At 36.4% G+C, this 27,264-nt stretch overlaps 1 protein-coding gene across 10 annotated transcripts; it reads left to right on the top strand.

Annotated features, from left to right (window-relative positions):
* The first annotated feature begins 1,861 nt into the window (after nucleotides 1–1,861).
* Nucleotides 1,862–26,167, top strand: LOC104603251 (putative protein phosphatase 2C 60). 10 transcript variants are annotated; one of them, XM_088897407.1, is made up of 13 exons: nucleotides 1,874–2,054; nucleotides 2,237–2,363; nucleotides 2,589–2,795; nucleotides 2,884–3,012; nucleotides 6,456–6,519; nucleotides 14,293–14,401; nucleotides 14,675–14,828; nucleotides 16,488–16,613; nucleotides 17,124–17,247; nucleotides 17,365–17,441; nucleotides 19,604–19,656; nucleotides 25,140–25,194; nucleotides 25,792–26,167. In XM_088897407.1, exons 4-13 carry the CDS (start codon nucleotides 2,896–2,898, stop codon nucleotides 25,993–25,995), a joined length of 1,083 nt encoding a protein of 360 aa, XP_088753533.1. In that variant the 5' UTR covers nucleotides 1,874–2,054; nucleotides 2,237–2,363; nucleotides 2,589–2,795; nucleotides 2,884–2,895; the 3' UTR covers nucleotides 25,996–26,167. The 10 variants fall into 10 exon arrangements, with proteins under 10 accessions (XP_088753535.1, XP_088753533.1, XP_019054294.1 ...); XM_088897411.1 differs by having other exon boundaries at nucleotides 1,877–2,054; nucleotides 25,707–26,167; XM_088897410.1 differs by having other exon boundaries at nucleotides 1,914–2,054; nucleotides 2,890–3,012.
* The last annotated feature ends 1,097 nt before the right edge of the window (nucleotides 26,168–27,264 follow it).

Below are 27,264 nucleotides of genomic sequence, written 5' to 3'. Positions count from 1 at the left end.
AATATATATGTTATTTATTTATTTATAAATATATTATTTATATATTTATTATATTAATTATTTTTTTTATAAAAACATGTATATATACTATGAAAATATTGTATTTTTAAATGATTATATTTTATTTTTTCTTTTAATAATTTATTATTTCTTAAGAAATTTAAATCAGATTGGATTGGATCCGAAAATCTGACTTCATCACCCGATTCAAATTCGAATCCATACTTATGAGTAGACCTGTTCATGGGCCGGACTCGAGCTTAGCTTTTGCCAAATTTTGAATGGGGCCCAGCCCAACACAGTGTAAGTCAGGCCCAAAGCCCGGCCCATGAACAGGTCTACTTATGAGATTCGATCAAATATTATCAGATTTTAACAATGTCGGATCGAATTCAGATATACCCTAATTCTAATCCCATGAATTTTGACCCCTTTTTCCCTAAAGTGTTGGTTGCGAGATTAGATTCTACATTAATGCTAGAAGCCTGGAACAAACCAGCTAATACACCAACGAGCCAGCCCTCGGTATAAATGGCATCTAATTGGCTATCACGTTTATGATTCACGCTGACTAGTTAGAAGTTTTTTTGATATCGTATATTTCCCATATCACGTGTATTATTGGCTATGTTTGGAATTAGTGTAAAAGTACATCGATGACGTTTTACAGTGAACCATAAAAGTGGTTGTTGCTTTTTGAAAAATGTGATGGGTGAAGAGTGTAAAGTTTTACATCGATAAACGTTTGATAGGTTTTACATCGATTGTCGACATAAAACTCCACTCCATCCAAACGTATGCAAAACTGAACCAGAGTGGAGTTTTACATCAATCATGATTACACTCTCCTTCTAAATGCGAACAAAATCGAACCAGTATAAATTTTTACGCTATTCTTGATTTACTTTAATTCCAAACGCAACCTACATGTGGGGGCAAGGTTTTAAAAACTAACCTGGAAAAGGATTTGTTTTGGCCATCGGTTTCCAAGTCAGCGGTTCGACTGCCTAAGTCAAACAATTTAAATATTTTAATAGGTGATATATCATCTTACTCATTAGTTTGGAATATTAGGGTAAGATGCATATAAATATAAGAGAAGTAAGGTTTGACCATTTGAGGATGAGAGAGATTTGATAAGCTGTCGGTGGCTAGAGAGTTTAGAAGAAAAAGAAGAGAGAGAGAGAGAGAGAGAGAGAGGGAGAGGAGAAGAAGAAGAAGAAGAAGAAGAAGAAGAAGAAGAGGAGGTCACTTGCAGGTTGCAACGGCAATGGCAAACTACAACGGCAAGAATGTCGACAACGAAGTAGATTTGATATTTCTCTCAATCTTAGATTTCACTCTCTCTCTCTCTCTCTCTTGCAAATATGTTGTCTAGACTGCTCTCCCAGATCTCTAAACGTGAGATCTCTTAGATCTCTCTCATTGTCTCAGACATCTGTCAACTGATCTCTTTCTCTCTCTAGTAGATCTCATATCTGAGTCTCTTTTTTCTTGTTCTAATTTGTTAGAAGTAATAAACCGTGAACCATTCTTCGAGTCAAATGGTTCAGCGGTCAAACCATCCGGATTAACGAATCATTGACTAATTCAATAGTTTTTTACCAAGGATCGAGTTTGGAATAAAACGAAACCGGTTGTCTGAACGGAAATGATTTTCCGTTTGACCATCTGAATCAACGACAGTTCAAAAACATTGGTTTTGAGTTGTGCACTACATGACCCACATGGATAAGGACTTGATTGGTGACAGGTCTACATATTTGCCACGTGTACGGCAGATATGGAATGAGATGAATAATGCGTAGTCTGAATTCAGAAAGTCTGCCCTTTATTTAATGCTTATTGTAACTGGAAATCTAAGATCTTTTCGTATACATAGAAAACACATCGGTAGAAATTTCAAATTAAGAGAATAAATCAAACAAATTGTATTTTCATGTAATATGTAACGAAGAATGTGAATTACTAATTTGCTATTCAAACCAAGCACAAGAAGAATGAGCGAGCAAGTGAGAAAGCAAGATAATAGTTCTCTAGGCGTCAATTGAAAGGTCCAATTCCAATACTCCGAAATTCTCTCTTTCTCCCTCTGACTGGCCGCTGGCGTCTGCTGTGATTTCACCGACTGGCGATCTCTCTATCTCTCTTTGCTCTGCAATCTTTTTTATCTTTCTGCGTCTTTGATCAGTCTGAATTCTTGTCTCAATTAGTTACAACTTGTTATTTTCTCCAGTCAAGAACGAGCAAGAATCGTCTGGGTTTTTGTTGCAGTCGCAGGAACAACCATCTCTATTTTACCCACTTGGTGTTTCTCTCAGTTGGGTCTGATTAGAACAGTGTACGGTCGCACGCCCTGGCACGTGAGTGCATCAGGAACCCTAGAACTTCCGCTTTTGTTTTTAATTTTTAAGATAAAAATTCCTATTATTTTATTAATATTATCAAGAACTGTCTTCCGGGTTTCCAGTATTTTAGTCAATCTGATGTTTGGAAATTTAGTTTTGGGAGACATTTAGAACTTAGATCGGTTCTGCAAGCCTCTTTCTCCCTCTAAGTTGAAATTTCCTACTTGGGTTTGCTTTCAGGGATTGAATTTGGGTTTCATTTTTGGGCTTTGGTTATAGCTAGTTTGAAGCAGTTTCTAGTCTTTGGTCATTCCTGCTGAGAATCTGTAGTCTGGAGATTCCATATTAGTGGAATTTGATAGGATAACACTCGTTTTAATTTGACAAGATGCACAGTTGAGTACTCTTGAATTAATCCACTGGTCACATAAGATAACCTTGCAGAGGGTAATCATCTTGTTCTTTTTGCATTGGTTATTTTTCTTTTTAATTGCATCGTTCTATTAATCTGATAGTTAATAACACTTTTTCTTAGATCCAGGAAGGAATGGGGATATATCTCAGTAGTCCCAAAACTGAAAAATTTTCTGAAGACGGTGAGAATAGCAAACTTAAATATGGCTTGTCTTCCATGCAAGGGTGGCGCGCAACCATGGAAGACGCAGTGAGTATACTCAATGAAACCTACCTTTCTAGTTCTTTCTTTCCTACTTTCTAGTTCGGCAATAGATATTTTTGTTGTTCTTGCTGATTTTTGTAAGTGAACGTAACTTGGATTTGTCTAATGTGTTTAGAGGGTGAAATCCTTGGTCTTAACAAGTTTGGTTTCATATCTATCAAAAAAAATTAAATAAAAAAAGTTTGGTTTCAATTTGTTTGAGTAAATTGGTTCAATTGTTGTGGGTAAAATCAATTTGGATGCAAAATTGAAAACATTAGTCAAGGGAGGAGTAAATCTTGTTTGATTAATTAAACGGTTAAGGAGTGCTGAACCACTGTTTAAAATATTGGGTTTTCTCCGATCGGTTAGTTGGGGAAATTATAACTTACTGCAAATTATTGACAATTCCTATGTTTTAATAATTCATATTCTCATTATGCTATACTTGCTGAATATTTTGATTTAAGTAATGCTTATATTAAAAATGTTAGCAACGATCTCCCCCATTTGTGTGTAAACATTAGTCAAGGGAGTCCAATTGTTGGCTTTGAAACATCGGATGTAAGAAGGAATACTGCCATAGCCCATAATTTAAGGGCTATGATGATTCCTTGTTTTTGGAATGTCCTTTCCAGGGATGCCTTCCTAATTGACTGGTCTTTAGGCCTTATTGATTTATAGCTACTGATAAGATCAAAATTAGTGAGTGAAAGTATTAGATTTTCATTGATTTCTATAATTTCCTACCATATTTCCATGTGTGGAATTACCAGTGTTTTCTTGTAGACTACTGAGACTTATTTCTTCAACCTAGAATTCTCCTATGTTAAGATGGCTGGGTCCTGATGTTATGCCTCTGACTAGGGATGTCAATGGACTGGTTTTGGGTTAGACCCCATCCAAATCAAAATCAATTTGGACGGACTGGACAGGCCAATAAGACATTGAATTGGACCAGTCCAAACTTAGTGGTCCAAAGCATTTATTGGATTGGATTGGACCCAGTCCATCTGTAATGGATTGGATTGGATTGAACCAATATTTGGTCCATTGATAGAAGATAAGAATACAGGTGTCAATGAACCAGGTTTGGGTTGGAACCAGTCTAAATTAAAACCAATTTGAACATATTGGACGGTCTAGACATTGAATTGGACCAGTCCAAAATGGTCCAAAGTATTCACCGGATTGGATTGGATCTGATCCATCTGTAATGTGCTCATATTGGACCAAATCCGGTCCAATTGACAACCACTGAACTTACCAGAACCAAGAACCCCATAGAAGTAAGGAATTGACTCATCAAAGTATTTATTTTTTAATTGATAAAATAAAACATTTTTCAGTGGTTAGTTAATGTAGGGAGTAAACCACTGGTGTTACTGGGAACACAAATCTAGGGCTGTCAATGGGTCGGGTCAGACCTGATAGACCTGATGGAACCGGACCGATTGGGGCGGTTCTGGTTCCAGAACTTGTTCCGATGGGTCGGTTCCGGTTCTTAAAATTTTCCGAGTATTACCAGGTTGAAACCGGGTCCACCTTGTCCCGAACTGATTTGGACCCAACCCGACCCACCCACACCCCCACACACACATCAATACAGTTATTATTATTTTTTATCAGTTTCCTTTTTTAGCAGGGTTTTTGTTGCATCTTAGGTTTTTGCAGGGTTTTTATTGCATTTTTAGCAGGGGTATTATTAGCATACATATCAAAATCGGTTTGATTCTGGCTCCAGAATTACAGACCCTATAGGGTCTGGGTCGGTTCCAGGTCCATGAGTTCTCCTATCGGTTCCGGGACCAGTTCTACCTGGTTCCGACCCAGAACCGACCCCTTGACAGCCCTACACAAATCTCCCTTCAGAATAGATTAGCTACATCAGTATACAGGGTAGTGTGGGTTTCCAGAAAGTTGTGTAATCTCATATTATCAGTCTACATTACATTTCATAGATCTTCTATCTTGTGATTTTTCTTTTTTTTTTTTTTTTGGTATTTGATCGTATGCCTGAATCCCTCATAGGGGCCATAATTCTTTTTTCCTCTTTTTTTTTTGGGAATAGCACAGCATCACACTAATAATAACTCTCTTCCAAAGTCAGTGGTAGCTAGCGGGATTCGAATCCGCACATCTGCTGGAGAAAACCAACTAACGTACCTACTGAGCCACCCTCAGTGCCTGTGGAGGCTTGCAACTTCATTTCTGATCTTCTTCTTATTCTTCCTTTCTGTCTGTTGCTGTCTTCTTATGAGTTCCTGATTTATGAACCTTGTCAATATACTAAGCAGTTCTGATTTATTTTATTTTATTTGAGTTGTAATCTTGTAAATTGTTGATGGAACAGATAAACCTTTGTGGTAAATCACCATTTAGTTGGTTTTAGTTTAAAGTGTTTAGTCTTTGTAACGCATTAATTGATGTTTTCTAGATAGTCACTCCCATCTCAAAATATCATTCTTCATTTTTGTGTTTTCACTATTAACTTTCATATCTATAGTTAATGTGGCTGTAAGTCATTATGTTTTGAAGTAAAAGCATCACTATTTACTACTCATACCATTTTTTCTTGCCATATTCTAAAAAAGAAACCAAACTTTAATATTGTCATTGTGATGGAACAACAGACCATAAAATTTGTTCCTTGTGATCATGGCAGTTTTCCCTTATAATATTGGATTCTCTAAAGGCTAAAAGGGGGACATTATGCATCTATTTCCTTTTCTTTGCCTCGTACCACAAGGACATGATCCGCCATCAGGATCACCTTATATGAAGTGAATACGTTTATGGCCTTTTGGGGATCGATTGACCTGGGTTTACAATAGGAAGTTAACCAAATGCTTTTTGTAAAACTCTTAAGGCAAAACTTTATTTTCTTTAGATGAAAGCTGTACTGTCAGAAACTTCAAAATATGTCATTAAGCATTTGAAGTTAATTCCATTATTTTTTCTTTCCTTTATTTATATATATTTATGCAATGGAAAGTTTTAGAAAGGTTTGAATTATCATGGATTTTCTACATTAAGCTTTCTCTCTAGATCTTCATTTTAGTTCTAGTTCCTAACTTCGTCTGGCAAAATGATGTTAGTGCCATTAAGCATTCTATACTTCTGCACGTATCAGCATGTTGCTTACTCTATGGTGTTAGGATTAGGACTATCTCTGGATGCTTTTATAACCACACATGTTGTTCAAGTTTGGTTGTAACTTGGGTAGGCCTTGGTTGAGCATGTATTAGTTTTTGAGGAAGCCAGTTTAAGGTCCCAGGATTGATGCAGTTGAAATCCTTCAAATTGGGTACCCAATTTGTACCCTTATGTTCAAGTAGTTATTGTTTTAACCAGACTTTTAATTTGAACTTGCATTATCTTGATATCTGTTTAGCTTTATTTTGTATTATATTCTGTTATTATCCTTGCTTATGTGTTTTTTTCTATAGCATGCAGCATATCCAGATCTAGACAGTACCACATCATTCTTTGGTGTTTATGATGGGCATGGAGGTAAGTATTAGATTCTGGTATTTGAGTTATTTCTTCCCAGATGATTTCATTTCTGTTTGTTATCCTATATGGATATTTCTGATAGCATCCATTTTTGATAGCTCTGGTGATTCAATAGATAGCAGTTTTGATATATAGCAAAAGTTTGGTGCAGAAACAAGGTTCATGCCTCCTAGAGCTGTAGTACAACAAAAATCCAGTCAAAAAAAAACAATATGGAAAAGATTCTTTTAGAGATATCTTTGTTTTTAAGATACTTTTATTTTAAAAAATCAGGACGAAATTATTAGTATATTTATGTGGAAACATGGGCATTATATATTTGATATATTCAAATTTAACATTCTACCAAAAAAAATTAACATTATGTTTATAGATAAATGTATATAACCTTATTTTGTTAAAAATAATTCCCTCTTTCCCATTTCCCATAACATTATCAATATTTGCTTATTTACTACTAGCAGAGAGTCTAATCTTTTCAATAGTTTGTGTTTTAAACATGTATTTATGTATATATTTGACAAGAGCAGTTCCTAGCCACTGGTTCAATTTTTCCTTTTTAGCCTGATTCAAACGCTCCAAGCACCACTGCTTCCACTGGATAACTAGTCATGCGCTGCTTTGTCCATGTATTTTTTTGTACAATCTTTTATGACATGAATTTAAAGGATATTGAAAGACTATCCAAAGGAACTATGGTTTTTGTTTACTGGACTCGTATGTAGAACATGTGGCTAAGACACTTCGCTTTTTGCAAATATTGTCATGTTGAAAGATCAATGCATTTCATGCAAAAAGTACTGTTATTCCAAGTAATCATAGTGCATCAAATGTATTTTTCACTCATTACTTGCTTAGGGGTTCTGTAATTTTAATTGATACCAATGTATCAAACAATTTTTACTCTTATTTGGAACCTTATTTGCCTCTCCATTCTTGCACATTTTTTATCCATATAGATTGAAGTTGTGTAGAGATCCATCTTTATGGACACATAACACTGATATGTTTTCAACTATGCATTTATTTATTTTTGATCAATAGCTGTGAAAATTTATTAAATTAAAAGAATTAAGTACAATCTTTTATGACATGAATTTAAAGGATATTGAAAGACTATCCAAAGGAACTATGGTTTTTGTTTACTGGACTCGTATGTAGAACATGTGGCTAAGACACTTCGCTTTTTGCAAATATTGTCATGTTGAAAGATCAATGCATTTCATGCAAAAAGTACTGTTATTCCAAGTAATCATAGTGCATCAAATGTATTTTTCACTCATTACTTGCTTAGGGGTTCTGTAATTTTAATTGATACCAATGTATCAAACAATTTTTACTCTTATTTGGAACCTTATTTGCCTCTCCATTCTTGCACATTTTTTATCCATATAGATTGAAGTTGTGTAGAGATCCATCTTTATGGACACATAACACTGATATGTTTTCAACTATGCATTTATTTATTTATTTATTTTTGATCAATAGCTGTGAAAATTTATTAAATTAAAAGAATTAAGTACAATCTTTTATGACATGAATTTAAAGGATATTGAAAGACTATCCAAAGGAACTATGGTTTTTGTTTACTGGACTCGTATGTAGAACATGTGGCTAAGACACTTCGCTTTTTGCAAATATTGTCATGTTGAAAGATCAATGCATTTCATGCAAAAAGTACTGTTATTCCAAGTTATCATAGTGCATCAAATGTATTTTTCACTCATTACTTGCTTAGGGGTTCTGTAATTTTAATTGATACCAATGTATCAAACAATTCTTACTCTTATTTGGAACCTTATTTGCCTCTCCATTCTTGCACATTTTTTATCCATATAGATTGAAGTTGTGTAGAGATCCATCTTTATGGACACATAACACTGATATGTTTTCAACTATGCATTTATTTATTTTTTATCAATAGCTGTGAAAATTTATTAAATTAAAAGAATTAAGTACAAAGAGGCATATGAATGGGAGAGATTGTTCTCTTTGCTCTCCCCATTTAAACTCTCAAACAAGTTACATTTGAGCCCAAAACATTTGATCTGTACCCACCCCTTGTTTGACCAGTACGCCAGTAAAGGAATTAGCACTTCTTGTAACCCATTGTAGTCTTACTTCCATTATCTTGTGTGAGCCATTTAAATCTCTTCATTTCATTTTTATTGATATCCACAAACCAGCTTCCTCCTTTTGTAACCACTCCTCATTTAAATCTCTTCTTTCTAATGCTCATCTCCTTAGCCCTTTTCACCCCTTCCATTGCAGCCATAATCTCAGCCCTTATGGAGTTACGTACACCAATTGGACCTGAGTAAAGGGCAATGTCTATGTGCCTAAAGCTTTAATATGCAATGTCTATGTGCTCCACTATCACCTGACATGACATATACCTGTATATTTAATATGTGAATAGGTTATGCTATGATTATGATAATGGAATATAATGATTCATGATACAATAAACCACCTACATAACCATTTTACAATTTGTCAGGACAGGTTGAGTTGGCCTTTTCTGATATATTTGTAATTTTTCTTCAGACAGCATTTTTATCACTTTCATATCCCTCAATATGGGTTTGTCTATAGATTTATTCTGTGCTACACTAAGCATTTTCCCCACAGTTTAGTGTAATAATGCCTTCTACTCCTATTGGTACTGTACCATAGTTGTCAAGGTTTCTAGGTGATTATGAGCAATAGTGGGGCGCTTAGTCGCCAAATCACCCTAGGCAATAAGAATTTTATAAAATAAAGAACTAACTTTTGGCTAATTCTCTAGTTTTATATGCCATCAAACATGCATATTGATTTTAAAAATAGCAATCCTTTTTATTAAGAAAGTAGATGTTCAAGACTGCTATCAGTCTTGAACCCTAATGGATTTCAGGTTCGGAAATAGAAGAAAAGGTATAGAGAAGAGAGAGCAGTAGAACACAAGAGTTGAAAGGAGGAGCCGAATCTTAATGTTCTGCCGCTGCCACTTTATTTAGTATTTATAGGTTATGCTCATTACATGGAAATGACAGATCTGCCCTTAGTATTTACATAACAAATAGAACAAAATAAAACTGAAATAAATAACAACTGAAATAACCAACTGACCACCAGCTAACCCTAGGATGACTAGAACACCTTCTACCCTACGAACACAGTGGGACCATAGCTGTGGGGCCCACATCAGTGTTCTCTACACTCCCTCTCAAGTTGGGAATAAATGTTTATCATTCCCAACTTGGAGAGATCCACCTCTAGCTTCTTCCTTGGTACAGCTTTGGTGAGGATATCTGCTAGCTGCATGTTGGATGTGATGTATGGGAGACACTTCTTGTGATGAGACCCTCTCTCATACAAAATGTCGATCAACTTCAATATATTTAGTTCTGTCATGCTGCACCGGATTGTGTGCTATATTAATAGCCGCTTGATTATCACAATCCAATATCAGGGGCTTCTCATACTCAATACCCAACTCCTCAAGTAGTGATCTCAGCCATAAAATTTCAGCCACTCCATTAGCCATTGACCTGTATTTAGCTTCAGCACTAGATCGGGAGACAACACTCTGTTTTTTACTCCTCAAAGAGACAATGTTACCTCCCACAAGGGCACAATATTCAGAGGTAGACCTTTTGTCATCAACACTCCCAGCCCAATCGGCATCCGTATAGACCTCCACCTTCATGTGGTCATTGTTCTTGAACAGTATACCTCTACCTGGGCATCTCCTCAAGTATGCTAATATTCTTTTTGCTGCAAGAAGGTGCGTGGTTCTAGGAGAATGCATGTACTGGCTGACAACACTAACTACATAACTGATATCTGGCTGAGTGAGGCAAAGATATAGGAGCTTTCCCACTAATCGCTGGAACATAACTTTGTCTTCAAGAGGCTCCCCACTCTCTGCACTAATCCTGTGGTTCTGTTCAATGGGTGTATCCGCAGGCTTGACACCTAACTTTTCAGTTTTCGCCAATAGATCTAGAACATATTTCCTTTGAGAGACAAAGATCCCCTGTTTAGATCTAGCAACCTCAATACCCAACTGCATGTAAACCTCTTCTTACCTGTTTCTGTATCATAGAATCCAGGAGACAACTGCATGTAAACCTCTTCCTGTAGGTCTCCATTCAGAAAAGCATTTTTAACGTTCATTTGGTACAAAGGCCAAGTATGGCTTGCTGAAAGAGATAATAGAACTCGAATTGTGGTCATCTTGGCTACCGAGGCAAATGTCTCCAAGTAATCTATACCATAAGTCTGGGTGAACCCTTTTGCAACTAGCTGAGCTTTGTACCTCTCAATGGAGCCATCCACATTGTGCTTCACAGTAAATACCCATCTGCATCCAACTAGTTTCTTTCCTTTGGGCAGATCAACTAGCTCCCAGGTATTATTTTTCAATAGGGCATCCATTTCAACTTGCATTGCACCTCTCCACTCCGGGACTGATAGGGCTTCTTGCCTTGTTCTTAGAATAGGGACATTAGCAACGGAAGTAAGGTAGGACCTGTAGGAGGGAGATGGGCGATCATAGGATAAAAACTGGGAAATGCAGTGGGCTGTAGATGTGGTGCAATGCCGTTTTCCTTTACGAATGGCAATTGGAAGGTCAAGGTCGTCTGCAGGAGGTGAAGTGGCAACAATGGAAGGAGTCTCTGTGGGCCCTGGGACTGTAATACCTGGACTTGGAGCCGTAGAAGAGGTTGGAGCTGGCCTGGACTCCTGATGACCGGGATCAACCTGCCTGCATCGCCTGTGATAGACTCTCAATTCCTGATCCCTCTGACCACTCTCATTACTGCAGCCCTCATCACCCAATGGAATAGGTAAAGGAACAGCCCCAAAAGTATGAACCCTACCCTCACTGTGCTCCCCCTGAAGAAAAGGACCCAAATCCCCACTCTCATTGCTCTCCCCCTAAGGAGAAACCCGAGAATAATAGGGTGTCTTCTCAAAGAAAGTGACATCCATGGAGACAAACTTCTTCCCTGAGACAGGATCATAGCAGCAATAACCCTTCTGAGTTTGTGCATAACCAAGAAAGATGCATTTGGAGGCCTTTGGTTCGAACTTGGAGTGATGGGGTTTGAGAAGCTGAACAAAACAGGTACAACCAAATGTTTTAAGGGGAACAGTAAACAACTCCTCATTTGGGTATAGAAGGGAAAAAGGAGGTTTCATATCAAGAACCCGGGAAGGAACCCGATTAATAAGATATACCGCTGTGAGGATAGTATCACCCCAGAAGCGAATAGGGACATTGGAGGTAACATAATACTTCTAGCCACCTCCAAGATGTGCCTATTCTTCCTTTCTGCAACCCCATTCTACTGAGGTGTATGAGGGCAAGTGCTTTGGTGGATAACCCCATGATTAAGAAGGTAAGATGCCAATGGCTTAGCAAAGTATTCCTTTGCATTATCAGATTTAAGAACTTTGATCTTGGCATCAAACTGGGTTAGGATCATTTGGTGGAAGTTTTGGGTCAGGGCGGGAACCTCATCTCGTGAATGCATAAGATAAACCCAAGAAAATCGAGTATGATCATCAACAAATAACAAAAAATATCTGTACCCACCCATAGAAGGGATGTGATATGGCCCCCAAACATCAGTATGCACAATATCAAAAGAACTATTACTCCTTTTATTACTCAATGAATAAGAGTTTCTACAATGTTTAGCAAACTCACAACTTTCACATTTCAACTGGGACAACTCAACAGACTCAAACAAAGTAGGGAACAAACTCTTTAAGGACCGAAAATACAAATGACCCAATTGGTTATGCCAAAGCATAACCGGACTCACAATCTGAGAAACAAGTGACTTCTTATCCACTGACTCTTCCCGACGAGAACTCTCCCCGAGCAGATAGATCCCATTTGTCTCATGGCCAGTCCCAATCACCTTCTTCATCTCCAGGTCCTGAAAAACACATCAGTCAGGGAAGAAAGTTATTGAGCAATTCATATGTTTGGTAATACTACTAACTGAAAGAAGGTTAGTATCAAGTTTAGGGACATGCAAGACAGAAGACAAGGAGATAGTATCTGACAATTTGATGTCACCCTTGCCAGAAATGGGGACAAGAGAGCCATCAACAATAGATACTTTATCCCTACCAGAAGATAAATGATAAGTGGTAAACAATGAAGGATGAAGATTGGTGGTTGTTGTTCCTTTACCTATTCCATTGGGTAATGAGGGCTGCAGTAGTGAGGGTGGTTAGAGGGATCAGGAGTTGAGAGTCTATCATAGGCGATGCAGGCAGGTTGATCCCAGTCATCAGAAGTACCGTACGGATAAGACTTGTAGTAGGGTTAATATGAAACCCTAAAACTGATCAATGTTGAGGAGAGAACTTAAGAAAAGCTTCACAGGTAGATCACAAGGTTTGGCCCAGCATTAGGGTTTGCCGTAGGGTTAAGACAAAACCCTAGAGAATAGAAGGAAGAAAACCCTAGAGTGGTTCGACCGCCCTTTCTAGACAGGTCCAACCTATCTTCTCTGATAGTACTTCTCTCAAAAAATAAAAAACTTACAAGAGAATGCTGTTCGCTGCCTTCCAAGGTTATCCGAACCCTAGCCTTCTCTGATTCTTCCTGATCACCAACACTCTGCAACCGTGGCAAATCTTCAAACAGCTACTAAACCCTCTGGCGATCTCCAAGAATCAGTCAACGAACTCTACTTTCTCAGCTTCCAGCCTTAGATGGTTCTCATGTGGTCGGCTGGACTAAACTCACATGAGAAACCTGGCTCTGATACCAAGTAGACGTTCAGGACTGCTATCAGTCTTGAACCCTAATGGATTTCAGGTTCGGAAATAGAAGAAAAGGTATAGAGAAGAGAGAGCAGTAGAACACAAGAGTTGAAAGGAGGAGCAAAATCTTAATGTTCTGCCACCACCACTTTATTTAGTATTTATAGGTTATGCTCATTACATGGAAAGGACAGATCTGTCCTTAGTATTTACATAACAAATAGAACAAAATAAAACTGAAATAAATAACTACTGAAATAACCACTGACCACCAGCTAACCCTAGGATGACTAGAACACCTTCTACCCTACGAACACAGTGGGACCATAGCTGTGGGGCCCATATCATTGTTCTCTACAAAGAACATTAAATTGCCTCTTAAAACATGGCAAATCATCCTATGTAAAAGAAAAACATCTTAAATATATTAATTTCAATATTTTCAAAAATAATTACTAATATAATAAGTATTTAATAGAGCAATTCCATATAAATTAGCTTCTAAAGATGGCTATAATTTTATATGATAAAAATTTAAGATAGAAAGTAAAAGTGAAAAAAAAACAAGGATGGTGCTGCTGTTTTATATATAGAGAGAGAAACCTCTTTATATTTCTATGCTTCCTTTTTTTTTGTCTTCTCAAAACCCTTTTGGATCTTTTAAACTTCAGTATTAAAACTTTAAAATAAAGTATAAATGATATATTTAGTATATAATAGAATTGTTTAACACAAATATTAGTAAGAAAAAGCAATATGAATGATATTGTAATATAGTACCTGTCTTGCCATTTTGTTTTGCTTGGGTGGGTGCCTTTTTGCTAGAAGTCAAGGTGTTTAGGCTGGCAGGGCACCTAGTTGCATAGGTGACACCTTGACAACTTTGGAAGATAGAAATTTTATTTTGTAAATTAGTAATATCTGACTGCTGAAAAAAATGTAGAAATATCTTACACCAGGGTTTGCCGTGATTGATTTGTTTTATGCTATTGGCAGGTAAAGTGGTTGCTAAGTTCTGTGCAAAATACCTTCACCAACAGGTGTTGAAGCATGAAGCATATGCAGCTGGAGATATAGGCACTTCTGTTCAGAAAGCATTTTTTAGGTATCTTGATTCAATGTATTTGAAAATTTCAGTTTCTAATTAGATGAAATGGTCTACTTTTAACTTCTAGGAGGGGAGATCTTTTCTTTAACAACTCATAAATTACATCAAAGAGTTTTAAACCAGGCAGAAGTTATAACTTTGAGATCATGTATCAGTTGTCAAGAAGAGATAAATATGAATTCAATACCCTCCAGTGAATGCAAATATTTGCTTATGTAGCTGCATTTTTTTTCTTTTGTTTAATTTATGGCACTATTTCTATTGATGCAGGATGGATGAGATGATGCGCGGACAAAGAGGATGGAGAGAGTTGGCCATATTGGGAGATAAAATAAACAAGTTTACTGGAATGATAGAAGGGTTGATATGGTCTCCTAGAGGTGGTGAAGCTAATAACCACTTTGATGATTGGGCCTTTGAAGAAGTATTCTCCAATATCTTCATTAATGATATTTATTGTGGTATCTAGCTATTTGTATGCTGTTCATGTATATGTTTGTCCTTATTTGTTCCTTTGATTGGGATCCACTTGAAAGTTTGTGATCATACAATCAACATTGACTTATATAAATATTTATGTTAACTAAAATACTTGAGAACATTGTCAAACAGTTAGGATATACAAATGAAAAATTTGCATATGGGAGATTCTGTGCTTTCTGACCTGCATTGATATCATATCAGTGATAAACTATGTTGAGCATGTTGAAGCATCTAGATATCATAGTAGAAACTTTATAGACATGTTCTATTGAGCTTCATGCTAAAGCAGTATATAAAATATCTTCTTCTTTTTTTTCATGGGGGGGGGGGGCAGGAAAAAGAGAGTTACTTGTCTTTCAATGAACACATGTCCCTGTTCTCAGCTAACCAGAAAGTTCATGCTAGAAAATATATGTAACCATAGTTGTGCGTATTATAAGTTTGACTGTCGGACATGATACCTAAGAAACATATTGCCTTTATCCTAAAGAGTCATAGATTTAAAACTCAGATTTGAAATTACTTCCTTTTCTCTCATCTTTTCAGACATGAAATATACCTCAGATTTGAATTTTCTTTGTCCATTCTTTTTGACTTACTGTTTCTATATCTTTAGGACGCTGTCCTCCCATCCTACATAATATCTGCATAAATTCCAAGTGTGCCTTGTCAGTAATTAATAAATGGTCTAAAGTTATCAAAGTTCCTTGTCTATTTGGATTGGAAAGCTTATGGAGAGGTGAATGTTTATGATATTGTGTCCATTTCTGTCTTTATTATGTCAAAAAAATCCATATAATGATTGAGAAATTGAAATAGGAAGGGAAAGAGCAAAGTGTAGGTTTACAGTGACATTGCTATCTTCTCTGCATTGGAGTTTAATATAGATTCTGAAACAAAAGTTGGTTCATGTGATAGAAGGAACCATAGTTGTATTTCATATGTAACTGCTGTATCAATCTGTTATTTAAACTAAAGGCTGCATTTGTTTTTATGTAAAAGAGGTGGGAAACAAAGTTTTTGGCTGTAAAAGGGCCAAAATATCTAAAGTTCTACAAACTGAAAAGTTTTCTGAATGGGCCTAAATAACAGCATTCTCTACTTAAACCTTTTTTTATACATGGACACTAAAAAAATGGGTACCATACCTGTGTCAGACAGACACCGATACAACACTTGAAGGGACTCTTCCTGTCACACTCATACTTTGTGACTAAAGAACCTCAAACTCCTGTTGTAACTTCTGGACATGGATAGTAAATTTGTAAGACTTGATATGTTTGCTTATGTTCTTTGTATTGATTTATGCATCTAAATATACTTTTTTTTAATAATTATCCCATTATTCATATAACATAAAAAATATTTTAAACTAGAAACTAAAGTACAGTAGTTGATTTGTTGTAACTTATTTTTCTGGCTTGCCAAGTCTGAAATTTGTACCCATTGTCAGATTTTGATACTCATACTAGTTAGTATCCATGTAACATAGATTCTCTTCTCATGTAAAATAGCACAAGCTTTATTATTTTTGTAAGTATTCTTTTTGGCACTTTCAGCATAATTTAAGATTCTCATCTACTGTAAAAATTGCAATTAGGGGCCTCACTCTGATTTCTCTGGACCAACTTCTGGATGCACAGCATGCGTTGCTATTATTCGGAATAATCAACTTGTTGTTGCAAATGCCGGTGATTCTCGCTGTGTAATATCTAGGAAGGGTCAGGTATACCTTCTCCTTTAACATGATGGTCTTTCTGTACATTATATTTGGAAATTCTATGAAGAGAAACTTTTATGCTCTCAATGTGACATACACATAACCCACATCAGTTATTCCAGATAGTTCAATCATTAGACCACCTTTTGGATGGGACTGGGACAAAGAATCATTTCAATAAAAAAATTCTATGATTCTAAGCTGGCCATTCTATTTGCATTTTTATCATATTGTTAGCCATACTTTACTTCCCTTGGTTCAAAGTGTATTTTTGTCCCTCTTAAGTGGACTTTTATGATAATGGATTATGAGTTTTGGCTCATGGTGCACTGAGGATATGATTCACTTTTACACAATTCAGACAATTCTCCAAGAAGAAAACTTTTTTTTATACTAATCATCAGCGAAAGCTTGCCCTACATGCATGTATGCAAGGTACACGTACATGTAAATGTGTATTCATTAATATATGTGTTTAATATTTTGTAAGTGGGTAATGTGGCTTCTTTTGTGCAGGCATACAATTTATCAAGAGATCACAAGCCTGAGCTTGAGGCTGAGAGAGAAAGGATTTTAAAAGCTGGTGGTTTCATTCATGCAGGACGGGTTAATGGAAGCTTAAACTTAGCAAGAGCAATAGGTACTTCATGTCTTCCTTGTGGGCTTTGTAATTCCCAAATAAAATAAATCAATATCAAGAGGAACTCATTATTGGTTGCATTTTTTTTGAACCTAACCTACTTAGTACTGAATGCAGGAGATATGGAATTTAAACAGAACAAGTTTCTGCCTGCTGAAAAGCAAATTGTAACTGCTAATCCTGACATTAACATTGTATGTTTCCTTTCATTCTTTCTGGTCTTTTAACTGTTTGCAAGGATCACTCATGGGATTGTTTCTGGGAGATCCCCCTAGTTCAATACGAAATCTCTTTCCTCCAAGAAATCACATCATTTTCCTATTATTGATTTGAAATGCATCTAGATGATTCTATGGGTTGAGATATTGCAGGACTTTAATGTTCTGTAGGTTTTCTTTGTTGGGTCTTGTTTTAAGGGGGGTTTAATTTTATTGAGTTTTGTGGGACAATGTTTTTAGGGGGGTTAATAATAGATGGAAAGATTAGTCGTGTTTAGGAACTGTTGGTTTGTTCTTCCAGAATATGGAACATTGGGTTCATCTTAGTTAAAGTCTTGAGAAAGAAAATGGTATTGGGTTTTTGTTTCTGTGTGGGTGATATCTTATCGCCCTTTCTGTAGTCCTCTTTTCTTTCTTAATAAACTTTCATTTTCATTTACTATAAAAAATAATGTTTCTAATCCTCCAATTTAAGGACCACGCCCTGAGTACCTTTGACCCTATCTTTTTTGTTTGTTTCCTTCTAACTTTCATTTTTCCAGTGTTTAGAAAACCGGACCGGACCAGCCAATCGAACTGGTTGAACCATGACCCGGGGTCCTGACCGGTTTGGTCACACCCCAATAACTGGACTTGCTCAAAACCGGCTGACCGGCCGGTTTAATCAGAAAACCGGTAAACCAGTCCCAGTTTCATGAAACCGCCCAGGTCCATATATAAGTAAAATTTTAAAATGTTGTTAACAAGATTTGAACCAAAGACCTCTTATTTGCAGAGATTACTTAATTACCACTAATCAACCTCTTTACTTATGTTAATTAATGATTATTTATTGTACATATTACATTATTATGCACGTATTTTAAAGAAAATGCAAGTTAAAAGGCTTGAACCCTAGTCATTTGTTTTAAAATTTAAGAAGCTTACCATCCATCCACCATATTTAAGTACATTAAAAGTTGTAAAATATATTATATATAGTATTTATGTGACCCGTAGTATATATATGTATATGCCATGTCATCACGGTTTGACCCCGGTTGAATCTCTGACCCTTGGCCGTGAACCTCTCCCTTCTCTGGTTCTATGCCCGGTCCAGTTCTCTAAACATTGCATTTTTCTTTCTTTCCTTCTTTCTTCCTTCTATTCTTACTGTCAATGCAATAGATGAATGATTAAGTTGATTTTTTCCTTCCCTTAGTTTTGATATTGGAGATATTATTGTAGTCCATTTACTGGTGTATTTGTAAGCCCTATGCATATAGACATGTGAACCATAGTTGTCAAGGCGTCTTGGTGATTCTGGGGCACCTAGGCGATAAAAATTTTATAATATAAAGAAAGTAACTTTCATTAGTTCCCAAGTTTTATATTCCATTCAGCATGCCATATTGATTGAAAAAATAGCAATTCTCTTTATTAAATTTCCTCTAAAATGTGGCAAATCATCATATCTAAAAGGTAAAAAATCCTTTAAATATATTAATTTCATTATTTTCAAAAATCATACTACTATAATAAGCATTTAATAGAGCAATTTCATATCAAGTGGCAAAGGTTATTAACTTTACATGATAAAAATTCAAGGTGGAAAGTAAAATAGGAAAAAAAAAGTATGCAGTTTCTGTTTTATTTAATTGAAGAGATGGGGGGGGGGCGAGAATAAAGAAACGAAGCCTCTATACTTCTATTATTTCTTTCTTTCTTTCTTTCTTTTTCTCTTCTCAAAACCTTTTGGTCTTTTAAATTTCAAGTAAAAAATTAAAACAAAGTATAAGTGATATATAGTATATTATAGAATGATTCACACACCTATTAATAAGATGCATCAATATAAATGTTACTATAATAATGTACTCCCGCCTTATCATTTTTGTTGCCTTGTCAGGTGCCTAGTTGCTTAGACGGGTACCTAGTTGCCATAAGTCAAGGCATTTGGGTGAGGCAACCAGCCAAGGGCGCCTAGTTGCCTCAGTGATGCCTTGACAACTATGATGTGGGGATGAACAATGTGTAATGTGAAATCTCTTTCCTGCAGGAAATCACACCATTTTCTTGTTATTACTTTGGAATGCTTCTCTTTTCAGTTTACTGAAACCATTTTCATTTGGTTTTGACTTTTGACCATTTGCAATTAGGTTGAGCTTTGTGATGATGATGATTTCATTGTACTAGCATGTGATGGCATCTGGTGAGTCTTTTCTGTCCTTTTCCCGTATCTGATATCTCTAATCTTATATGATTACTGTGTAGAGAAAAACTGATTTTGTAAGTTGAGTTTGATTTCAATCAAAGACAATACCTAGGAGACAAGGCGCCCTTGAAGTTTCGCCTCGCCTAATTTCCAAGCAGTTTTGTACATTGTGATATAAAATACTTTTATAATCTTAATTTTTGGGATTGTAATTATAAATAAACATTATTAAACTAAAGTATTCATATTGTTTGTTTATATACTAATTTCTTTTTTATTATTTTCTTATTTGTTAGGGTTTAATCAACACAAACATTGCTAAATGCTGTATTTTCTTCTTTTCCTATAACAAAATAGGGGTTCAGCCCACATTTTTTTGAATTTTCTTTCTTTCTTTCTTTTTTTCTTATGAATATGTTGATTTTCTATACTTTAACATGAAGTTTATACTTTTCTTGTGAAAATGATGGATTATTATTAAGGAATGGAACCTAGGGAACTACCCTAGGATATCTGTTTTTTTACTTTAAAAAAATCAATCGCCTAGGCGGGGTGCCTAGGCGACAAGGTGCTCCCCTGCCACATAGACTTGCCTTGGCGCCTTGATTGGAGATCATGTTGGCTTTATTTAAGGGATCTAGTAATGAATGCACCCAAAAAATGTCACAAGTTTAAAAAAGGGGATTAGAAAACACCAAGCAATCAGGTAGCAGGTCAAAACAAGTTGAACAATGAACAATTCACAATGCCTAGGAAAGGAGCTAGTGATGGAGGAAGACTCTGACTTGAATCAGGCATCAAACTTGTGCTAGGAAACTGGTGAGTGCATCTCTCCCATGAAGCAGTCCGAATTGTCTAGGTGGTAGGCTTGCAGGGACCATTGATCGACATGTGAGAGAAATAGAGTTTGAAATGTAGAACCCCATTTCTGGCCACTGGGAACTCCCTAAAGGAACTAATAAGGGAAGTATTATCAAAGTCATTCTTGGAAAGGGGTAACAACTTCTGGGCCCACCCTAAGGAGGCATAGACAAGCAAGTCTAGGTTGGGATGTAGACTGACGGATGAACTTAGTTAGACCAAAACCTGGGTGGGTAAAAAGAACATCTAGTTGACCCCAACCTAAGTAGGGTACATTCTTGCACCATCAAGGATCAAAGATCATCAAAGGTAATTTGCCAATGGCTTCGGCAAAGGCAGTGTAAAGTAACCAATAAGGCCAAGCATCCAAGCAAATCTAGGTTGAAGACTTGCCAAAGGGAGGTGAAAGGCTATCGAATTTGGGGAGGGTAGACCCAACTCAAACTCCACCTACAAAGCCCGTGGTCTTGGCAAGACCTTCGTCTTTGCTCCAATCAGCTCAACTCTAGGTCAAGAAGATTATTGATGGCAACAAAAATATAGAGTAGATGCTTGGGTTCGTTATGTCAATCATCAAGTTCCAACAAACTCCCTCTCCACTGAAATCAAGTTCTACACCTAGCAAAGGAAAGAGGGCAGTTCACCTAGGGAGTGTCTAGAGTTGTAGTGAGTGGAAAAACAAGTTATCTTTGTATTTCCACTTGTAGTGGTGGAGTCCCTCATAGAAAATGAAATGGTGATTCAGGTTGTTTCGATGAACAAAGATGATTACTATCAGAATTGATCAGATTAGGAAATCAGAATTGGGGGAGAACTTCTGGAATGTTCTTGAGTTACAGTCTTGTCCCTGCGAAACAGCTCTTTCCTTATACTCGGTTTCATTGTACAAAAAAATGAGTGTGTGTCAAGATTTATAGTTCCTCGACTGATAAAAAAAAACCTAATAAGTATATTTGCCCCCCCCCCCCCCCCCACACACACACACACCCTAATGTTGTGTTTAGTTGCAATGCAAATAAATTTGCATTAATGCAAATTTATGACAGTGCAAATGATTCTAGTGTAAATTCTTACCTATTTTTTATCAAATTTTAGCTTATTTTATTTGATTGCAGTACAAATGAAGTAAATTAAGACATGAAGCAGAATAAAATAAAACTCAAAACAAATTTAAATGAGAATTTTCATTTTTTTTTTCATTTGCACTCCCATGCATTTGTACTAATGCAAATAAAATTGCACTGCAACCAAACACAGCTTAAGGGTTTGTTTTCTTGTGCTTCTTTGTTCAAGACCTTTTGTGAATCCTCAGCTTCTTCCTTTCCCTTTAAAGAGTTTTGGTGTAGTCCCATTCCACCCAAAGTAAGAGCTTCTGTTGGGAAGTAGTTCACGGGAAGATAAACATTCTGGATATGCTACAAAAGAGAAGATGTAAGTTGGTTGGAGACAGTGTGTGGAAGAGTAGATAGGTCTCTCATCAAATGGGCATCCATTGTAAAAGATTTTTTTTTTTTTTTTCTGGTTTTGAGTATCTCACTTTTGTAACCATTGGGAGCGGCCTTGGCCAGTGGCCACCAGTCAACATGTGTAAGGACACACCAGCACAATTAAAGTGGCCTGTTCCACATGGTTTTTTTTTTTTATCAATGCCTGTTCCACATGTTTTGCTTTGGATGTAATAGTAGCCTTTTAAATGAATGAATAAATATATCAAGTTTTCCCTTCTCATTCTCCTCCCTTGAGAGCTCTGTTTCAAAGAGGTCTGAGCTCCCTTGAAGCAGCTCAAAGAACCAGATCTTATCAGTTTACTTGACCACAAGGCAAATAAATAAAATTGATTGAAGTGCAAGTAATTGATCAAAAAAAAAGTGCAAGTAGGCCCAAGATTAGCAGATGGGATTCCGATAAACTTTTGTTTTGGGGGGAATATATGTTGTAGTTTCCCTTCACTCTGAACTTTGTATGTTATCAGATGTGTAAAAGATATGATGGCTTATTCTGAAAGTGAAAAAACAGCAATCAAGATGAATCAATTTCATAGTTTACCCAAGATCTCCATTGGATCTATTGGGAACTAGATATGAAAGTTTTCCCTGAATCCCACAATTCAATCAACCCAAGTTGTTCACCAATAGAAATCACACTACTTCCATTCTCTTTCACTAATCCCCATGTTTTAGGCTGAATAGAAATCTGAAAGTTTTTCCTGAATCCCATGATTCAATCAACCCAAGTTGTTCATTAATAGAAATCACACTACTTCCATTCTCTGCAACTTTCACAGCTCTCTAGCTTGGATCTATTGGGAACTAGAAGTTGTAGTTTGTCCTCCTTTCTCTAGGGTTTGATTGGCTCACTCTAGGGTTTGGAACAACATCAATTCTAAAGCTCTCTATATCTTATATAAAGAGGTAGGTGAATTGGGGTGTATGAGATCCTTTTATGGTTTCCATAACATAAGAGTTAAATTAGAACAGGAGTAGAAATCCCTCTCCACCTTGAGATAGGAATATTATTCTTTTAATATGTGTGGTCAAAATTAAAATATCTTTTTAAATTTCTGTTAGGTCCAATAATTCCTCTACAATTGCTGTTAAGTCCCTGGGCTCTCTTATGCAAAGATGATTTCAGCTCTGTCCCTCCACACATCAGTGTTTTATCCTAGTTGGGAAAACCATACTTGTGTCACCATTTTGACTTATCACCAATGAAATGAGATTTATCCAATGAGTTTTGCTCAGACCGGAAAACCCCCTAAAGATGTCAGATCTACTAAAATCTCTTTCCAGGGTAACTGCTAGCATATGATAACTCAGGTATATCAGGGATTACTTAATCAATCAAGACACTGCAAGATAAGCCCTAAAAACTATCCTGTGGCTCCAAGTGCCACTAGGACACTTTCCATATTCATCCTAGGGTGATTTGGGGATAGAATATAAGAGTCCTAGTGCAACCTGGATTCCTTCCCAAGAGTCCCAGTTTGACTAGGATTCCTCAATACTCATCCTGATATTACCTAGAGATCTGTACGAGTCCTCTTACTGGGATTCTACTGCTAGAGTCCTAGGCTCCTAGACAAAGTCCTAATGCAGATCAGCTTCTTGACTGTAACACTCTCCTCTTGTCTGAGGGTGTAGATTCTTTATTGACAATCCCCAGTACTGCAATATCACTTTCAGCCTCCCAACATACAGAGTATGTTAGTTACAATCCAATAGTAACCTCACACATAGTATATCAAAGTGTCTAGATCATGATATCACGACTTTGAGAATTTCTTAGGTCCAAGAGTAAACATCTTTGCATCTGAGTGGTCACAATCACTAATAGTGACTGATAAATCTTGTGATGGATCAAGCTCAGTTGGATCAGTATCAGTATGCATATGATACACACCCGGAGTTTTCACTCCAGTCGCTGAGATATCACTGTTGACTATCCACATGCCAATCATAAAGTGAATCACCCATAGTTGGGATATTCTAGGTTCACAAGGAACCAAGCCCTTCAGGTCTCTTGTGATAAATCTCACCCATCACCTGAATGCCCTATAATTTAACCTCTGGACTAAAGGAATGCCCCAAAAAGGTCTCACTTTTATTAAATAAAGAAACACAGTACAAAGACATAAAATGGCTTTAAATGAGCACAAGGAAATCATTTTCCAACATATTCTTCACTTGAGAGAGGATATATTCAAGTGGGTAGGAACTTTGTGTGATGGTGTCTTCTTTGCTTTGGTTAGATGTGTCTTGGGATGTCCAAATGCTTTTTCTTTTTGCAAATTATGACATTATTATTGAGGAGGATGGGATGCCTTAAAGCATATTCAAGCCATGATGCCACTGAACTTAGATCACTCCAACATACTTGGACCACTGTTGCCTACAGTATCCACTAATAGTCCCCTTATTTTTCAAGTTTGCACAAAAATTGATGCCTACCTTAGATTGGATCCTGGGAAGACATTGAATGCATTTTTAATTAAAACCAATCAAGTGCCCCTAACACATGGCTTCAAACATACTGTGAAGTGCTGTTATATTTTTTAACTAGCAATAAAAAGAATAGTATATTTTCATGAATATTGAATCTATTGTTCGACAAGCAACAGAATTCAGAATAGAACATTTATGTTTAATAGATCATAAGAAAAAGGGAAGATTCTGAGCTCCAAGGTTCTGTTCCCTTCCAATACAGAATACCTGTCACTGGAGTGGTTTTATGTTAATACAAATCATGGGGTTCCATCTTTAGCCACTTCAAAGGCTCTATACTCTCCAGCCCATCCTTAAGAATCAGAATGCAGAAAGCTACAGTTGATAGAGCACAAGCACTGGAAGAACAAGATTGATTATGTCTCTCTTTTTTTTTTTTTTTTAAACCCCAAAATTTACTCTGGGTGGAGGTCGGAGGGAGGGGGGCACCTTAATTATGTCTCTTGTTTTCTTCTTTTGGCATTTGCCTGTTTTATATTATTATTAAGAACTACTTGATTAGGAATTTCAATAATTCAGTTAAACAACTTTTTTTTGGTAAAGATCAGTTAAACAACTTAGTATGTGGATCTTGTTTTTCAAAATTGTGATTATTGTTGTTGTTATTCCTGTTTCCAGGGATTGCATGTCAAGCCAACAACTTGTAGATTTTGTTCATGAACAGTTAAACTCTGTAAGTTGACTAGCCCTTCAAAGTTGAAAAATACGCTAATAACTATGCATAATACAAATACGTACCTATGCATCTATCAATGTTGTAAAAGGCAGCAGTTTGCTTCTGAGACGAAACACCCTATGTGGAAAGAATATTTCATCTTCTGAAAATTTGCTTTATTGGACATCTTGTTGAACTTGGACGTTTGATGCATGCTGGACTTTTAGTTCAGAGACACCTTAAAATTACCATCTCTTGCTTCAATGTTTATTTGCATTTGATTTCTAGAAATTTTCATGCAAATCAATCTCTTCCTGTTGGTTTTTATTATGAACCTAACTTCTATAGGAACATATCTTATGGTATGTGAATAAACTATATGGGTTTGTCTATATCTTGGATTTCCTGATGTTGTAGTCAGTCAACTGGTATTGGTTTTGGATGCTGATGTGCTAGGGTACGCTGCATATAAAAGACCATGATTTTGGATAGTGAGAATCATTGATCTAAATGATCTTGTCATTCCACAGTTGGGCTTCATTTGTAACCTGATTTACATGCAAGGGGTGGTCTTATATGCATCAGTCTTGACATTAACCATAACAAATGGTGCAGGAAAGCAAGCTTTCAACAGTATGTGAAAGAGTTCTTGACAGATGTTTGGCGCCATCAACTGCTGGTGGCGAGGGATGTGACAACATGACCATGATATTGGTGCAGTTCAAGAAACCTAGTGAATCCAAAGCATCTATGGAGAGGTCATCATCATCCAAGCTAGCAGATGTTGATTCAAAATCAGCAGATAATGAATCAAAGTAGTAGTTATGGTCACTCCATAGATGAAGTGGGTGGATCATATTATCTGTACACTGAATCTTGTGGATATGGCAGTTGTCATTTTCAGATTTCACACCTGAAACAACTTGGATTCTCATATAGTATCTGTATATTAATGATTCAGTATGAAATCAATAGATTAGCTTTTCTTGAAGGTGTAGGCCTGTGTCTTGTGGATATATGCCGATTTGACCTGCTTAACTGCCATTTGTTGGAATAAAGTGTACAGATGTTTCTAACTGTCCAGTTCCATAAGAATCAGTGAGAAAAGTTTCCTACCCAAAGATCTTCCCTAAGGCTACGCTTGGCTTGACAGAAAATGAGAGAGAAATTCCTTGCGAAGCATCTGTTTGTGTGGTGTGCACTCCAAGGAGAATCTGTTTGTTTGCACTGGTGTAAATGAATAGGTGTGCAAATGGGCTGTTTGAAAATCCTGGTTTACTCTTGCTTCAGACTTTGGCTTTGTTTTGTTTGTTTGTAGGGTTCGACTATAAAAGTGGTAGCCAATGTATTCATCAAAATTTAACCGGGAGGGGGGGTGCGGTGATTGGTCAGAGTTCCTCCAGCATCATGTCTTTCCGGCAAATGTTGTGGTCTCCACTTACATAAGATAGAATGGAGGCTGGAGGAAGGTTATTTGTTTGGGAGGAAGCAAACAAATTGATGTGATGATGTGATGCCCACTTTATGTGCGAGAGAATTGAGGTAGGAGGAAAGTTGTACAAATTTAATATGTGATTTTAGATGCAAAAACCACTGTTAATGAGTACAAATGAGATAAAAAATACAAATTTTGGATCAGGTAATAGTGCAAATCATAATTCCAAACGAATGCAAAAACCACTGCTGAACATTAATTCACCACCAACAACACTACATAGTCTACATTAACTCCTCCGACAATCGCTCATCATTAATACCAGTAAATCGAGGAATCTAACGTGGAGAATTGCATTTTAAGTATATACATAGATTCAATTAAATTAGTTAAGGCAATCTAATTTTAATTATGCTTTATGCTATATGATAAAAATTAAATTAAATTTAATCATAATTCATAGAAAATCTAATAATAAATATTAGATTATTGACTGAATAACCTATTTCCAATTTTGAAAATAAATGATCTATGAGTCAATTAAATCAATTCAAGACTATAGTGCATTTATTATTTGTTCGTGTTTAACAAAGTGTATTTTCATGTTTCACAAGGTATGCTATCCAGACTTTAACAACATTAAAGATGTTAGT

This window comes from Nelumbo nucifera, chromosome 2 (assembly GCF_055504915.1).
Source record: "Nelumbo nucifera cultivar China Antique chromosome 2, China Antique-T2T, whole genome shotgun sequence".
NCBI classification, from domain to species: Eukaryota; Viridiplantae; Streptophyta; class Magnoliopsida; order Proteales; family Nelumbonaceae; genus Nelumbo; species Nelumbo nucifera.
Note: the sequence above shows the minus strand (reverse complement) of the source record. Positions and strands in the feature narration are given on the sequence as shown.

Excerpts from the sequence above, each read along its gene's own strand:
- LOC104603251 (XM_088897409.1), top strand. The coding sequence starts at position 2,896 with ATGGGGATATATCTCAGTAGTCCCAAAACTGAAAAATTTTCTGAAGAC. Across the intron at positions 14,402-14,674 it reads GTTCAGAAAGCATTTTTTAG|GATGGATGAGATGATGCGCG; the intron begins GTATCTTGATTC and ends CTATTGATGCAG. Across the intron at positions 19,657-25,139 it reads CTAGCATGTGATGGCATCTG|GGATTGCATGTCAAGCCAAC; the intron begins GTGAGTCTTTTC and ends TCCTGTTTCCAG.